The sequence below is a fragment of the Myotis lucifugus genome, unplaced genomic scaffold (assembly GCF_000147115.1).
Source record: "Myotis lucifugus unplaced genomic scaffold, Myoluc2.0 scaffold_471, whole genome shotgun sequence".
Classification (NCBI taxonomy): Eukaryota; Metazoa; Chordata; class Mammalia; order Chiroptera; family Vespertilionidae; genus Myotis; species Myotis lucifugus.
Genome location: NW_005871519.1, coordinates 563563 through 581362, shown reverse-complemented (window position 1 = coordinate 581362; position 17800 = coordinate 563563). Strand labels below are relative to the sequence as shown.

The window sequence follows — 17800 nt, the reverse complement described above, 5'->3', positions numbered from 1 at the left end:
TCCTCTCTGCCCCCTGCATTCACTGTCCCCTTTCTCCCCGGGGCGAGAAACACGTGCTGAGTCTCTTCATGTACGTGCTGTAGTGTGTTCACTCCCCGGCGTCCTCCAGGCCCCAGCGAGTGCTCTCTCTGGAGGAGTCTTCAATCACAGCCCGGTCTTTGGCCAGAGGTTTTTGCACTCATGTGTAACACCGTTCTGTTGTCTCGCTCTCCTGTTGCAGTCTCACCCTGACTTGCTGTGGACTATGTTTCTAAGTAGAAGAATGAAAGGAATGCAATACCATGCTGACAGAATTTGATAGAGCCAAGCAAGTGGCAACGCTTTCTGACTTAGCATGTTAAAAAATAAGGTATACAATTCTTTTCTGAAACATACACCTGGTTGTGGTCATGGATATGTTTTACTTCAGCTATGTGAGAGTATAAAAACAGCTGGCAAGCCTCACTTCACTGAGGAAATGCCCACTGTATTCACAGCACCTCTTAGCTGCATGGCAATTTTATTCCATTGAGTTTTCACCAAAAAAGCATCTACTAAATGCAAGATGCTCTGGTATAGCAGAGCAAGATTGGCCTGCAGTCTAACTTAATTAGAGTGAAACAGAATGTGTTTAGGCACGCACACCCTTTATAGCAGCGGGCGCCAACCTTTTGGGCCTCACGGACAACCAGAGGTCCACAGACCACCGGTTGGTGACTGCCGCTTTCTAGGTCATAATGAATTTATCTGCATTGTAATTAATCCGCAGAGACCAAATGAACAGCTGTGACTATGTCATCACCATAATGAGGAGACGGCTCTGCTCCCATCCAGCTGACAAGGGGTGGAGCAGCCTTTCCTGGGACACTGGGTCTAGGCGGCTTTCCAGGTGGAGTAGGAAAGCCTCGGTTTTCTTCTAAATGATATGTTACAGAATGTTCTGTCTATATGGCCTTGTTCCTACTTTTCAGGGTCATTCATCTAAACGAGATAACTTAGCAGTCACTGCAGTTGCTTTACAAGATCACATTTTACATGATCTTCAACTGCGGAATCTTTCAGTGGCCGATCATTCCAAGACAAAGGTACCGAAGAGAGAGAACACATCAAAGTCTCTAAAAAGAAATACAAAAGCTGTTAAAGATACAGGACTTCAAAAGACTGTACAAGGCCCCGAAGAGGAAGATCCAGAAAAAGAATATGTTCTTGATCCAAAGCCGCCTCCATTAACTTTAGGTAAGCTGGCCTCGCCATTCATGTTTGGCTTATTCAAGCTAAAGAATTTGGTTGAGGTTAAAAGTAAAATTTTCTCTGCTGAGGTCTATAAATGTGTGACCTTATAGAAAAATGTGTATGTGCTAAAGTTTGAAAGCAATGATGGGGACAACTAAATAAAGTAAATAGCGATAGTTATGACAGTAGAATAAGCAAAACCGTGAAATGACACATCGCTCATCCACGCCGACAGAAATAAGGAATGATGTGGCCAATGGGAAGTGAACACTCTTTCTGCCGTAGAATGACACCCAGAGCCCAGGAGCGGGGCTAGAACTGGAACGGCACCATTTGGCAAGCAGTACAGTGATGACACCATGGGTGGGAGAGTCACGCTGTGACACGGTCCCACACGCACACGCTCATTGCAAGGGCACAACCATAGCTTTACAGGGGTAACATGGGGCAAACTGCACTTGACCCCGATAGACACCCCCACTGGTGCCGCTGGTGGCGCCGGGAGGGTGCAGCATCCCTGCTGTGGTAGCCTCACCGAAGTGCACATCCGAATTTAACCTGAGGAAATATCAGACAAACCCAAACTGAAGGACACTCGACATGGTCCCTGGACAGCACTCTTCCCAAGTCTTAAGAAAAGCAGCTAAAGATGGAGGCCCTGCCGCAGGCGGCAGGAGACGCATGTCTAACACCATTCTGTTGTTACAGAGACATGGCCACTGAGTGGAGTCGGGTCAGAAAAGAGGGCCGAGACAGGAACAGACGGGCAGAGTTAGGTCAACACCCTTTTCCTGGTTTGACACTTGCATGCGGGCTATGAAAACGTTAACTATAGGGAAGCTGGTGAGAGACATGAGGACTCTTTAACTGTTTTACCTTTTGCAAGTCTGAAATTATTTTAAACTGAAAGTGAGAAATAGAAAATATTTAAAAATTATGCTGGGAGTAGAAAATAGGTGTGTCTGGGGCACTGTGTCCCCGCGCACGTGTGACAGATGGAGGGGCACCACGTGGAGGGGACCCGCTGCCACAGCGATACCCCGAGCACCTTCCTGTTTCCCTCTAAACCGCGAACAGCGCTGGCTGTGTTCCAGATGAGGCTCAGTGTCATTAAGGTGTGAGTGAGCCCCACATCGTAAGCTGTTAACTCACACCGCATTGTTTTCACTTTAGCGCAGAAGCTGGGCCTGTTTGAGCCTCCCCTGTTGCCTCTCTCCTCAGATGAGTGGGAGCAGGTGAAGCAGAGGTCCATCTCGCAGGGGGACTCCTCGCAGCCCTGCCCGATCTGCAGGGAGGAGTTCCAGCTCCAGCCCCAGGTGGGTAGCAGGAGGGCCAGGTGAGCAGCCTGGGCCCCTCGCTGGGAGGTGCTGAGCTGGGGCTTAAGACTCCCCTGTTCTTCCCTGTGCACTTTAATAGGAGGCATTAGGTACAAACACACACATACATACACACACACACACACACACACACACACAGGTTTTTTTCTTCCTGTGACCCTCAGATAACTTACATTTTCTTGTCCATTTACTAAAGTTACATGTGTGAGGAAGAGCTAAACACCGTAGTTAGCAGTGCTGTTCACTGACTGGACAGTAATTCTCAAGCACAAAGACTGTGGACAGAAAGCCCTGTGCCACCAGCCACAAGAGCTGAGCAGTCGGGATGCCAACAGGAGCGTCTGTCCCCAAGTGGAAAGCATGAAAGCTAGAAGGCATTTTTAAGCTGTTATGTAAATACTATATAATAAAAAGCTAATATGTAAATCAACCGAACAGCAGAACAACCAGTTGCTATGACGTGCACTGACCACCAGGGGGCAGACACTCAGCGCAGTAGCTGCCCCCTGGTGGTCAGTGCGCTCCCACAGGTGGAGTGCTGTTCAGCCAGAAGCCCTGAGCCAGGCTCACGGCTGGTGAGTGCAGCGGTGGTGGCAGGAGCCTCTCCCACCTCCACGGCAGTGCTGAGAATGTCCGACTGATGGCTTAGGCCCGCTTCCCGTGGGCATTAGGTACAAACACACACATAAGCTGTCAATCAGACATCCCCCAAGGACTCCTGGACTGCAAGAGGGCCCAGGCCGGGCTGGGGGACGGCCCCTTCTCGAGTGCATGAATTTCGTGCACCGGGCCTCTAGTTGAAATATAAAAGAAAAATTAGGCTTGAGTGTCTTGAAATAATTTGTGGAAGATGCTCTAAGTAATATCTTTCTAACTTTATTCATGAGACTTTGTCACACTATAGAGTATATATACTCAACCTCTGTCACAGGGTTTCTTTATGCCGATTCCGTGTGCCTGGTTAACTGTAACCTGCCCTAAAGTTTCCATCCCAGTCATCTCCATGCAAGGCTGTGCCTCCCACGGGTAGGCCCTCGGCGTTTGCTGGGATACGCAGCAGAGTCAAGAGCCTGCTTCACTTGCTCCCTGGCACATAACATCTCAAACTTCATTTGTTTTCAAAGGTTTACTGTTAATGAGTTAGTTCACAATAAAATTTTTGGTCTTTACTAATTTGAATTCACCACTGGTTATATTCCAGTTCTCCATTAGGACCTAACCTTATGTCTGTGAAACTTGGGTATTTCAAAAGATTTTAGCCCTTAAGCTACAAGATTACCATCTGGGATAGGGCAGCATTTTAGTGTAGAAGAGAGTTAATGAAGCCATGGTTGTCTTGCTGGCCTGGCAACCTCTTTCTTTCTTTAATTTTCTTCAGCTTTTAAAATCATTTTTTACTTTTAATTACAGTTGACATACAGTATTATATTAGTTTCAGGTGTACACCCCAAAGATTAGACATCACATAAGTCACTAAGTGGTCATCTCGGTAAATCTCACACCACCCGACACAGACCTAGTTATCAGGATACTATCGATGGCACTCCCTGCTGCACCTTCCACCCAGGACTGTTCTGCCACAACCAGCCTGCATTTCCACATCCCTCCTTCCTCTCCCAGCCCTGCCCCGCCCAGCTCCCCTTCCGGAGGACCAGCTACCTTTTTCTTTATTGGGTCTAAGCTTCTGTCTTTTGTCACAACCCAGAATGTCACCATTTGTGGGAATCTGGGTCACAGAAAGGGAACATTTTCTCCTGACCACAATTTCCCTACATTTAAAAAAAAAAAACTGATTCATATGTATCCAGCACTTATTACTATTTAGAGCAGCGGTTCTCAACCTGTGGGTCGCGACCCCTTTGGGGGTAGAATGACCTTTTCACAGGGGTCACCTAAGACCATCGGAAAACACATATATAATTACATATTGTTTTTGTGATTAATCACTATGCTTTAATTATGTTCAATTTGTAACAATGAAATTGGGGGTCACCACAACATGAGGAACTGTATTAAAGGGTCGCAGCATTAGGAAGGTTGAGAACCACTGATTTAGAGTGTCAGAATTATATCTCAATAAAGCTGTGATTTTTAAAAATTAAAGAGTGCAATGTAGTTGTACAAAGCCTGAAAAAGGTATTTTTCTCTGCTTCTCTCCCCAGCTCCCCCCGCCCAGGATCTGCCCAGGAAATGCATCCACTTCATAACTGTTTCATTTTTAAATATACACTCTTTTTAATGGCTTAATAGCAAATTTCATGTGTGTGTTTGATGTTTAACTTAGCTTTTCTTGTTGAGATTATATACCTGTGCCATACTAAAAACACTAAATATTATGAATATGGAGGTTATTAATTTGCTTTTTTAATTTTTCAAAGAAACAAGCTTACCTTTCAAGCACTCAGAATTTTTTAATTAATGCATTTATGCTGCTTCTCTGTTACACTAATTGAAACTTCAAACATTTTTTGTCTCCCGTGGCAGGTGCTGCTTTCATGTTCCCACGTGTTTCACAGGGTGAGTAGCTGCGCTTGTGCTCACGTGTGGCTTCGGGAGACGGGGCCATCCTGCTAAGTCTCCTCACAGGCCCGTTTTGTTTTTTTTTTATCTGTAATCATCTTTCACAGCTAGAAATGTGACTTTGGGCTACAGTGCACTTCATCCTGTTTAGAAAGTGGTGAATTTTATGGACAGAACCCCAGATGTTTGCATGGCAGTCCGAGCGTGGGCAGCAGGTCCTGGGCTCACTGCGGTCACCGCCCACAGTCTCCTCTCCTGCACGGGACTTGTTTTCAGAAGGTTTTGATGTATGTGCGTGTGTATTCTTGTAAAAGATCATTTGGAACAAGTTACGTGAGGAAGGTGTTCACATCTGTTGAAACTTCTTCATGATCTAAATTGGACGGAGTCTCATAATTACGAGAACAGAACACTGTAATTACATGAGGAGTGAAAACGTGGTGCCTGAGTAATTACTTGTCGTTTAAGGGAAATGTTTCCCCGCAGGCGTGCCTTCAGGCCTTCGAGAAGTTCACAAGTAAGAAGACCTGTCCCCTCTGCAGGAAAAGCCAGTATCAAACCCGAGTGATCTATGACGCGGCCCGGCTCTTCAAAGCCAAGTGTGCAATCCGGTGAGAAGGCCCCGTCCAGGGCACCCACAGTGGCAGGAGGTGCTCAGAGGTCACGCCAATGGCTGGTGTCACAGTGGGGGGGGGGGTGTTTCCTTTGGGGGGGGTGTTTCCTTCCTCCCACCCCACACAGGACAGCCACCTGATCACCCCTCTCCAACCCGTGTTCTAGGATCCAAGCTTGCTGGAGGGGACACGTGGTTAGGAAGTGGTACCAGGATCTGAGGAGGACGATGCCACCCACAGATACCAAGTTGAGGAGAAAATTCTTTGAAGAAAAGGTAAGTACAGACCCTTAATTCTCCAGAAACTTCCGTTTCTACCTTTTCTTTTAGCCATTTTTTATTTTTACCTTTTTTTGGCTTAATGGTGTTCCACCAGCTTTGTGGCTTCAGTTTCCTCATCTGTCACATGAAGGAGTGACTTCTACCTTACAGAGCTATTCTATAGTGTTTACAAAGGCCCACACACAGTAGGCGCTTAGAAGTGTGTATTTACTCTATGTTCCTATGTGCTCAGGCACGTCTCTATCATAGCACCTCAGGGGAGCTGGCCGCTCGGACAGGACACTGGCCCAGACCCTCAGGCAGAGCCAGACCCTCTCGGTCATGTCCAGGATCACTGTGTATGGGGTTTAGATCCGTCTGCACCTCCCTGCCCTCCATATGGGGTAATGAGTGACATAATTGCTCCATCCATAGAGGGACCCTCTGTCCCTCACTGTCCTGCGCTGAGCGCGGAACCAAGTGGCCCCATCCTGAGCTTGGGGAGAAAAGGTGATGTTCACATGCAGCCCTGGTTCCTCAGATGCCCAGTCAGCCCAAAGAGCTGGTCTCTGGCTCACGCCGTCCCTTTACTTAGTCCCAGGGCTGCACAGGCATCCTGCAGGCAGTGGCCGTGGCCTTCACTCTACCGCAGTGGACAACAGAGTCCTCCCAGTGCCCTTCCTGTCACTCAGGTCGCTGTCCCAGCAATGAGGTACCAGAATATGCACAAGAAAGTCAGACTCTTAGCTTGCTGTGACATCATTATGCCTTAGATTTAATCAAGAAATATACTTGATTTGCCCTCAGCAGCAGAATAACACAAAATGTACTATGTGAGCAAATGACCTAAAATACTGCTTATCTTGATGACAAAGCTGCTGCCAGGGGTGGAGAGAGGAATTTCCCTAGCAAGAGCGTCAGAGCGCTGGCTGAGAGGCCGCAGTGCCGTCCCTGTCCCGACACTGGAGGTGTCCCCTCCACAGGTGGGGCTGGCCCTGTGGGGGGAGCCACAGAGGGAACCCAGAGGCCATGGACAGAGGGGCTGCAGGCACACATTTTTCGACATGTCTGTGAGGAAGTTATATGTCCAAGTCAGCCATGCCCCTTACTTAGGGAAAGGGGACAGGGTTCAGGGAAAGGCCGTCTAGCTCCCTCAGGCATCCCTGCTTGGCAGGAGGGCACAGTCCTGGTGAGCCTCTGGATAAACAGTGTGCCACCTCCTCTCTGGATCGCAGTTCCTCAGAGTTTATCTACTTTTAAAAAGTCCTTGTCCTTGACCACAATGACGTTTCAGCCCAACCTACAGTCTTCATGCTCACTCCCTGCAGGAAACCTGGTTTCTGGCCAGTTATCATCTTCTCAGCAATGTCTTTCCTCCTTCATCAGGGACTGGTCATCTCATGTTGTCATTCATTCTTAGGTCACACCTGTTTTCATCCTTCCGACTCCTCTCCAGGCTTTGCTCCATCCCGTTTTCTCTGAGTTACTTCGTAATTCCAGAGGATGATAGTGTTGGCTCTCCAATCAGAATTTACTTGTTTTCTGTTACAGAATTTTACAGATTTGATAGTCATTTTATCTTATGAGTATAAATATTGTTTCATCTGCATACACTTGAACTTTTAAAAATATAGGCTACACTTTGCTTTCACATAAAGCAGTGTCATGAGACTCAACTGATTGTACATCTGCACACGCACATACACACACAACTGAGATCTTTCTTCACCAAAAGTATTATTTAGTGAGGTCAGTTTGTTGCACACAGAGCATTTTACTAGGCCTCTGCATCCTGTAAATTTTGTGCTTCCTATGTTTAATGAGTTATAGAATCCCCGCCACGTGTGCTCGCTTCCCGTCTTCCCTGCAATCCCTTCACACCTCCCCCAGCGCCCTCATCCCCTGTGGCCTTTAACGTGTGAACCTGCAAACCAAACCCTCACCTTAAATGGATGAAGTGATCAAATGCCAGACACTGTGTTAGCGGCAGGTGTGCACTCCTGCCTCCTTCCTAGCTGCCGCATGTCCTTAAACACCTGTGCCAGCAGAGCCCAGAGGCTTCTTAGTCATTTCTGAGTGATTCTCGCAATTTCATGATTTTTCCTACGTTTTCCAACTTGATGGAATTCACTTTGTGAGCTATAGGCATGGGCTAGGAAATAAAAATCTATAATTTTAACCTACAATTTTAAAATGCCAGTATGTTTTAATGGAATCTCCAAGATTATTGAACTATGTTATTCACTGTCACATTACCGAGGATGCTACAGATGCACCCAAACTATATGATTATTACACAAATGATAGTTTGAGAACTTATGTCAATAAATTAAATTACTGTAAATTACAGGGTGAAGGACTGTTGAGGAATAGGATACTCCCACAGTCTCAAAAGTATCAACCACAGATCACTTATAATTTACAAATAGAATGAGAAGTCTTTAAACTGGAAAGGTCTGGTGGACATCTCCTAAACTCAATGAACATGATTACCAATAACTGGGTGAACTGACACCAGTGCCCCTAATGTGGCAGGTGCATGGGGACAAAACATCACCTGTGCACTTTCATGCCAAAAATGCTAACCCAACCCAGTCATGAGAAAACATGCAATCAGGTAAATCCAAAATGAGGACTGTTCTGCAAAACAGCTGGCTGTGACTATAAAACATCAGTGCCATAAAGACAAATAAAAAAAACACTGTGGAATATTCTAGAATAAAATGGAACTACAAAACAGTTATAAAACAACAAGATGGCATTAGTAAGTCCTTACCTATCAATGGTTACTCTTAATGTAAATAGGTTAATTTCTCCAATCAAAGGGCATAGAATGACTCAATGGGTAAAAATACAAGATCCAACCAAAGGCTCACTTCAGCTTCAAGGACACACATAGGCTCAAAGTGAAACTGTGGAAAAAAATATTCCGTACAAAAGACAGCAGTCTTGCATATTCTAGCAGACAAAATAGACTTTAACTCAAAAGCTGTAACAAGAGACAAAGATCATTATATGATAAAGGGGTCAACTCATCAAGAGGATATAACAAAAATCAACTCAAAATGGATTAAAGACTTAAGAGCTGAAACCATAAAGTTCCTAGAAGAAAATATTGAGAAAAGTCTCCTTAACATTGGTCTTGGCAACGATTTTTTTAACGTAACATGAAAAGCAAAAGCAAAAATAAATAAATGGGACTACAGCAAACTAAAAAGCTTCTGCACAGCAAGGAAACAACCACGATGAAAAGGCAACCTTCAGAAGGGCAGAAAATATTTGCAAATCATGTATCTGATAAGAGATTAACATCTAAAATACATAAGAAACTCATATAACTTAATAGTTTTTAAAAATCCACATCTGATTACGGGTAAAAAATGGGCAGAGGATCTGAACAGACATTTTTCCAAAGAGGACATCCAGATGGCCAACAGGTACATGAAAAGGTGCTCAACATCACTAGTCATCAGGGAAACGCAAACCAAAACCACAATGAGAAACCACCTCCCACCCGTTAGGATGGCTGTCATCAAAAGACAAGAGATAACAAGTGCTGGCAAAGACACGGGGAAAAGGGAACCCGGTGACCTGGTGGTGGGAATGTAATTGGTGCAATCTCTATGGAAACAGTATGGATGTTCCTTAAAAATTAAAAATACAACTACCATGTGACCTAGCAATCCCACTTCTGAGTACTTATCCAAAGGATATGAAATCAGGACAACAATGAGATATCTGCACCCCTTCAGTGAAGCATTATTCACAATAGCTAGCACATGGAAACAACTTAAGGGTCCATCCACAGATGAATGATAAAGAAGATGAGGTAGGTAGGTAGGTAGGCAGGTAGGCAGGCAGGCAAGCAGGCAGGCAGACAGACAGATGATAGAGTATTACTCAGCCATGAGAAAGAAAGAAATCCTACCATTTGCAAAAACACGAGGAATGGACCTTGAGGATATTATGCTAAGTGAAGTAAATCAGACAAATATTATATAGTGCCACTTATATGTGAAATCTAAAACAGTCAAACTCAGAACCAGAGAGTAGAATGGTAGCTGCCAGAGAATTGGGAGATATTGGTCAGAGTATACACACTCCCAATGATAAGATGAACAAGTTCTGCAGATCTGATGTACAGCATGGTGACTACTGTTAACAAAGCTGTATTATATGCTTGGAAGTTGCTCAGACAGTAAATCTTAAGTGCTCTCACCACAGAAAATTATGTGAGGTGTTGGCAGTATTAGCTAACCCTACTGTGGTAATAATTTCACAACATATAAGTATATCAAACCATCACATTGTATGCCTCAAACTTACCCAATGTTATATGTCAATTAAAATCTAAAAGTCACAGACTGAGATATTTAAAATATAACTATAACTCTTGGTCTGGGTTTCTCAATATTCACCCCCATTTTCCAGAACTGACACGTGTACTAAACTCCAACTTCAGAAGAACCAGTGTCTGCAGGTTTCCTGGGAATACACCCATTTAAAAATAAAGAAATTCCACAGCTAAAACTAACAATGGCTTTGTGGAGGCTCCTGGGGTGGGAGACTTGCTCTGTGACCCAGGCGGTGACATTCCTGCAGAGGCCTGCCTTTCAGCTCGGCTCTGACACAGGCCTCACCCGTCACCCTCCCACAACCTACATGTGCACAGAGCCACTAGAGATCTAATGTCCAATTTTAGAAACTGGAGAGTTTGCAAAGCACACTGTGCAGTAACCACAGTATCGGATATGGTGATTCTCAGTCACCTGTGGAGCAGCCAGTCTTTAATCTGGGGTGACATGTGCACCCAGCAGCCACATTCCTAAGCTCTAGCTCCATTCTGACCACTGGTGAATGTTAAATTCATGCAAATTGAAACTGCACATTACTAGGAAAAATAAATCATGTGCTACATCCCATAGTCAACGGTGGTAAATATCGGCTCCATGGCCTCACCAGCAATGAACCAGACGGGACACAGTCCTCTTTCCCCTACCAGCAGCCCATGCGGTGCTGTACCCGCTGTCTCCAGGCTGCTGGGATTAACACATGACACACCATCAGAATCATCTCATATAAGAAAGACTATTTTAACACCAGAAGAGTAGGAATATTTGGCCACACACTGAAGGAGATTTCTTTACACTGAAGACATTTAGCTGTATAAAAACACTCCACTGAAGTTATTTTTTTCTTTCATCCTGGAAGTGGGTGAAAACTTCTTTGCTGCACTTGGGAACCACTGGTTGAGACCAATAAGTTACCGTCAGGGAAAAAAGTCTAATCAATAGAAAAGAGAGGCAACAATGGGGTGTTCTTAGGCACAGTAAATTAGGAAGTGCTTATTTCCTTTAAAGTTCCAGGAGTGGGAGAAGACAGGTATGTGTTTAACACTCCAGCTGAGCTTGGCCATTCTATTTTTATGAGTCAGTCTGTCTTCCTTGGGAGAGCTGTGGCCATGCATTTTCATTCCTGTACTACAGGAGGATTCAGGAAGTCTCTTCCTACTTAGTTTTCATGCATCTATTGGGTGTTACTGGGTAAAATACAGAGGCCGTCTTTCTACAAATACTAATGCCTCCACACACTGAGAATTCCTCTGCACAGAGTTGCCTTGCTTTAAGATGACCCTGGCACATTCCTAACAAGACTACACCCGAGTAAAGTGATGCCATGCTGCCTGTAGGTTCTTTCAGACAGACAGTGTCCTGAGTAAGAACCAGCAGATCAGATGCTGAGCTCTGTGCCCTGAGCAAGTATCCAGAACTGACCTTGAGTCAGCAGTGCTTTGTCGGGGAGAACGCAGAGCTGTGAGGACAACATGGCTGTCCTGGTGCATCCTGAGCTCAGATCAAAGCCACCTGCAGAGGTCCCGAGCCCATGACTGCCTCCGGCCCACAGGGAGGCCAAGTGCTGCCCAGAATGCAGCGGCTGCTCGTTGAAAGCCTTTGATCCTTATCTGGAAGTTCTGCTAGCATATGTCATATAATTGAGGCATGGCCTTTTATGACTGCAATTAAAACTTTTCAAATGCACTATATCATCTCCACCCCAGCTAAAAGTCCTGACCATTGTGTAAAAAGTTAGTGATTTGTCAGACACTGGTTGACTTTAGGGGCTACTTGCTCCCGCACCCTCCTGCGTGAGATTTATCCTACTTTTTTCATTTACATCTCACCAAACAGCGTAATGGTCTGAAAGTTTGTTTAGTCCTTTGAGTTCCTTTATCACATAGAGATGGCAAACATTCTGTTGCTAACTTGAAGTGGCTCCAAGCAGCAAGACTGTGAGGATATTAAACCAGTAAAAGCTTATCAACTGATTCATTGATATGCTGTAAATTCCAGGCTTTTCATTTTGCTTTTGAGGGTGGCCCTAAGTCAACACATTAGTAAGCAATTTGCTGACATCAAGATGGATCACTCCGAGAGGCCTCCTGGGCAGTCAGAGTTCACCTGGGTACTGTTGTGAGCATACTTTTTTTTTAATGGTTCGTCGGTACATTACTTGTAAATAACCAGAAATTGCTTTACATATCAATAACCTGAACTCTTAATTACTTATCAAATATCTGAAATATGAGACTTAGAAGGAAAAATATATGAAGACAGTCATTCTTATTAAAATTGAAAATTTTATGCATTTTTCTATTTCTGAATAATTAATAGTAACCATTCGTTTAAAAACTAGCACTCGTGTCTTTTTTTTTTCTTTGCTAGTTCTTGCTCTTCACTTACTAAGGCATCTGACCCATGTAACCTAGAGGGAGTTAGTAAAGGAAGGTGGACACTGAGCATGTGAGAATTTGACGTTTAAGAAATATTTCATAAAAGCTACACTTAGGACATGGCTTTGAATGGGTTACAGTAGATAGTCAATAAATATATGTTGATTTAACATTTTAAAATATTTCCCTTATGAACTTTCAAATACTTGAAACTATAAGAATAAAGACAGTCACACCAGTTCACATTCAGAAATTTGCCTTAAATATACACTAAAGGATTTCAGTACATTTATTAACAAGCTAATGTCAATGTTATGGTTATTAGCTAAACACTGATCTTTTATGGAATCTTGAAACTGACAGTAACTTTAAAATCATTGCACACAAACATTGTTGTTTTTTAACCCCGGAAAGAAAACTGTCAGTCATCCCATCAGAATATGTGCACGGGGCATGTGTGTCCTCGTTTCTAACTACTGCAAATTTAAAGTCAAACTTTTACTGAATGCTAAGGGCCTCACCAAGATGAATGAGGTGATTCCCCGAATCTATGGAACTCACTGGAGCAGTGAGTACACACAGGAACGAGATAACAGATCCAGCCCTGATGGGTGGCAAAGGAAGGGGCCAGAGATACTCAGAGAGTTGAGAGCAGGGACGCACAGGCATGGAGTCATGGAAACGAGTGAGGGAAGGTTGCTGGCCAGTCCTGAAGATTCACGTAGGAAAGCAGTGAGGCAGGGAGGGGTGTTGGCGCGAGGCCCATAGACCCTCAGCCTCTAGAGCAGCGGTTCTCAACCTGTGGGTCACAACCCCTTTGGGGGTCAAACGACCCTTTCACAGGGGTCGCCGAAGACCATCGGAAAACACATATATAATTACATATTGTTTACAGTAGCAAAATTACAGTTATGAAGTAGCAACGAAAATAATTTTATGGTTGGGGGTCACCACAACATGAGGAACTGTATTAAAGGGTCGTGGCAAGGAAGGTTGACAACCGCTGCTCTAGAGGGTATGCAAAGGAGAAGTTGGATCAAGTGAAATGTGGGGAGGGGGATGCCAGTGGTAATACGGGCATCAGGTGCACATCCTGCCGCACAGCCACTCTTCCCTGGGCACACACCTGCTTGCCCCTCCCGCCTCCTGATTCTTGGTGCTCCCACCCCGCCTTCCTGCTATGTGGGAGCCCTGTCGCTAAAGAAAAAGGTCCTGGTCACATGGTCCCGGGCTAGCACAGAGCCCACCCAGAGTAGCTCTGCGATTCCCAAACCGCTGACTCAACAACTTTAGGAACTGTTTCAGGCCTTCCAATCACTCACTGTGCAAGCACTACATGATAAAGCTAAAATTATTTTATTTTTTAATGTATTTTTTTTTATTTCCAAGAGAAAGGGAGAGGGAGAGAGAAACATCAATGATGAAAGAGAATCATTGATCTGCTGCCTCCTACAGGCCCCACACTGGGGATTGAGCCCACAACCGTGCCCTGACCAGGAATCAAACCGTGACCTCCTAGTTCATAGGTCAACATTCAACCACTGAGCCTTGCCGGCTAGGCTAATAGTCTTTAGCCACCATTACATATAAAGGAAATTATTATTTTTCTCGATGAAAAGCATATAACTGAGGATTAAATGACAATTTTTTTATTGATTTCAGAGAGGAAGGGAGAGGGAGAGGGAGAGAGAGATAGAAATATCAATGATGAGAGGGAATCACTGATTGGCTGCCTCCTGCACACCCCCTATTGCAGATCAAGCCCGCAACCCCGGGCATGTGCCCTCAACCGGAATCGAACCCAGGACCCTTCAGTCCACAGGCTGACACTCCATCCACTGAGCCAAACCAGCTAGGGCTAAATGAAAGTTTTTAATGCTTTGTTAGCAAGTGTGAAAGTGATACTGTTTGTTATAAAAGCTGAGTGGACATGAACATGTAAATTAAATCTAACTAGTAGACAGCCTCCAGCGAGGACACCTGCTGGGCCTGCACTTCGCAGACTTTGGTCCTGAGTGAGGAACAGGCATGGAGGTGAGGAGTTTTCCAGGTGGAGGGGGACATCAGATGTGTGAGGGACAGAGGCCAGCATGGCCAGGCCAGGGAAGGACAGACTAGAGGGATGAGGCAAGGCGGGCCTGGCAAGGTCCAGTCCTGGCCCTGGGAGTGGCTGCTGAGACCAGAGGAGAGTGGAGGACACAGCTTGTGTCCAGAGAGGGAAAGTGACTAGTTGTGACAGAAGCTGTGAGAAGCTGAACCGCGTGAACCTGGGGGCTGGACTGCCGGCACTGCGGCAGGTTCCCCTGCACTGTGGGAGGTGACAGAGCCCTCATATCCCGGGCAGGTGGTGCCAGTGGGTGTCTGCATGGAGGGGCAGGGCGCCGGGGAGAGCAGCAGGTCTCTACCTGGTCCCTCAGGGTCTGGCTGAGAGAACGCAGGGGACACCATACTCAGTGAAACCACCCTGTTCAAAGTCTGGAGGAAAATGCCACTAAGGGCACTAAATGTGGAATTCCTTCTGTGGCAGCCTCACTAGGTCATGTTGTCACATGGTTTTTATTTGCAGCATCTACCGTGTGTCCCTCTTCTCCAGCATCATCATTTTCAGTTTGAGTGCTACAGGGAAGGGATGTACCCAAGCAAGGACATGAGAGGGCTCCATTCATAACCAGAATTCAGAAGAAAAATAGGACATGGGGACAGTAGCTGTAGCTGGAAGCAGAAGGGTTAAGAATTTGCCAGATCAGAAGGCAATACAAACACAGATTAAGTAGCCCAAGGAACTCCAGTACAGTTTAGAGGAAAAGGAGAAGGGAGGAGGAGGGGGAGGGGAAGGAGAGGGGGAGAGGAAGGGGAGGGGAGGGGAGGGGGAGGGGGAGGGGAGGGGGAGGGGGAGGGGACAACGATGACAAAGGCAACGGCGGCAGATAGTCCAGAAGCTGCACAACACTGAAGGCAGAATTCTCGAAGCAGGACAGCAAAGAGCAGGCGATGCTCCCAGGAGCAACCGCAACAGCAGAAGCCAGAACACCTAGCAGGACATCACAGGTCATGACAGAGACGGGACAGCAGTCTAGCACTGCACACGTACAATGGAAATCCAGTCAGGCGGAGGCACCAGAAAGGCAGTTTCAGACAAAAGTTGGGAGAGTGCCACCAAAATGCCTTCATCAAAGGGAACTGGGTGCCTTTCGTGAGGAAGAGAATGGCATCAGACTCCCAGATGCAGAGTACAGCGAAGGGACATGGCAAAGTGTGGGTAAACCCAACATACCCTGACTCAATGCAAGAATGACAGTGACCTAACTCAGGAGAAGATCATTGTATGAGGACAAAAATCCTGAATGCATCTCTAGGGTAACAGCTGAAAGAACACAAACACAGTTCTAACCTTCAAAGCAGTAAAGAGACAAAACTGAGATAGCAAATGTCCACTGGGAAGAAGAGCAGAGATAAAGACCAAGCAACGGTGGGACAACTAGAGGACAGGACAGGACGGACTCAGTCGATGGTAATTACAGGTTGGACTGAATGTGCCCATAAAAAATAAATGCAGCTATAAAAGAAATATGTGCGAAAAAATAGGAATAAAGTGTGACTATATGTACTTACCAAGAGAACTCAATAGGAAGAGCTGCGGTTCTGGTCCCAGACAGATATTAGAGCCAAGGCATTAGAGCTCACAGCGTAGAACACTGCCCCCTGCAGCTGGAACACGCATTCTTTCAGTGCAAACAGAGCACTTCAAAAAACCGACCATAAAATTCTTCATCATAGTTTAAGCCATTTAAAATGCACAAAGCATGCTCTCTGTCTGACACAGTGTGCTTTAGAAATAATTTTTAAGAACTAAAAATATTTCAGATGTTTGCAAATTAGGAATAACCTAGTCAAAAAAGATAATTGCAATGGAAATTAGAAAATATTTTGATTTTGTCTTTTTTATCAGTGCAGAGGTCTTTTTCTCCTGCACTTACCACACCACGAGTTCACAGGGAGTGGGTTCCGCAGTCCCGGCTCCTTTCCACTGGTCCTCACAGGAGCCTCTCTGCATGGAGCAGCTGGGCTCAGTGCACCCAGGTCCCCTCTCCTGCTTCCTTCTCTTCCTGGTCATGGTCCTTCCCATGTTGGAGGAGCAGCTGGGCCCAGTGCACCCAGGTCTGCTCTCTGGTTTCCTTCTCTTCCTGGTCATGGTCCTTCCCATGTTGGCAGAGCAGCTGGGCTCAGTGCACCCAGGACCCCTCCCCGGCTTCCTTCTCTTCCTGGTCATGGTCCTTCCCATGTTGGCAGAGCAGCTGGGCTCAGTGCACCCAGGACCCCTCCCCGGCTTCCTTCTCTTTCTGGTCATGGTCCTTCCCATGTTGGCAGAGCAGCTGGGCCCAGTGCACCCAGGACCCCTCCCCGGCTTCCTTCTCTTTCTGGTCATGGTCCTTCCCATGTTGGCAGAGCAGCTGGGCCCAGTGCACCCAGGACCCCTCCCCTTCCTTCTCTTCCTGGTCATGTTCCTTCCCATGTGGGTGGAGCAGCTGGGCTCAGTGCACCCAGGTCCCCTCTCTGGCTTCCTTCTCTTCCAAGTCATGTTCCTCCACACACTCAGGAAGCTGTCTCGCTCTTCGTGCTTCACATGCTCAATACCTACATTCATTCTCTTGAAGAACCTCACCCTTCCCTTGTGTGTCCACCACGATGCCCGCCGCAGGCTGGGGGACACTGGGCTCCTCCGGTTTTGCCAGGGAACCCTGTGGGGCACTCCTTTGAGCAGCACCCATTCCCTCGATGTCCACACAGCGCCTTTCTTGTGGATTCACATTATGTGGCCAAAGGAGCGACTCCCTGTTCCCTCAAAGGCCCAGAGGACATGGCGGGGCCTCTCTGTTCTCCCTCTGTGGTAGTCATTTTGGGTGAATTACTGGAAAATGGCGGTTTGGGTTGAAAAGCTAGAAAATACTCTGAAGTAAAAGCAAAACACATAGGGAGGATTTGTGGCCTGAGACTACAGCAATGGCTGCTTCTTTCCGCACAAGGTGTCGTCCCGGAGTCCAGCCGCTGGTGGTTTCTGACACGGCAGCCCTCGCGGATCCGCCCGCTTTTTCTGCTTGCTTTCACCAATTAGCATTCAGATCCCGC

General features: G+C 46.1%; 1 protein-coding gene across 1 annotated transcript in view; it reads left to right on the top strand.

Moving 5' to 3' along the window:
- The first annotated feature begins 334 nt into the window (after window positions 1-334).
- Window positions 335-17800, top strand: part of RNF32 (ring finger protein 32) — a 25397-nt gene continuing 7931 nt past the window's right edge. Inside the window, exons 1-6 of the mRNA XM_006103212.3 lie at window positions 335-349; window positions 951-1215; window positions 2386-2528; window positions 5034-5066; window positions 5556-5680; window positions 5850-5958. Coding sequence (XP_006103274.1) covers window positions 335-349; window positions 951-1215; window positions 2386-2528; window positions 5034-5066; window positions 5556-5680; window positions 5850-5958 — 690 coding nt within the window. The remainder of the gene's footprint in view (window positions 350-950; window positions 1216-2385; window positions 2529-5033; window positions 5067-5555; window positions 5681-5849; window positions 5959-17800) is intronic.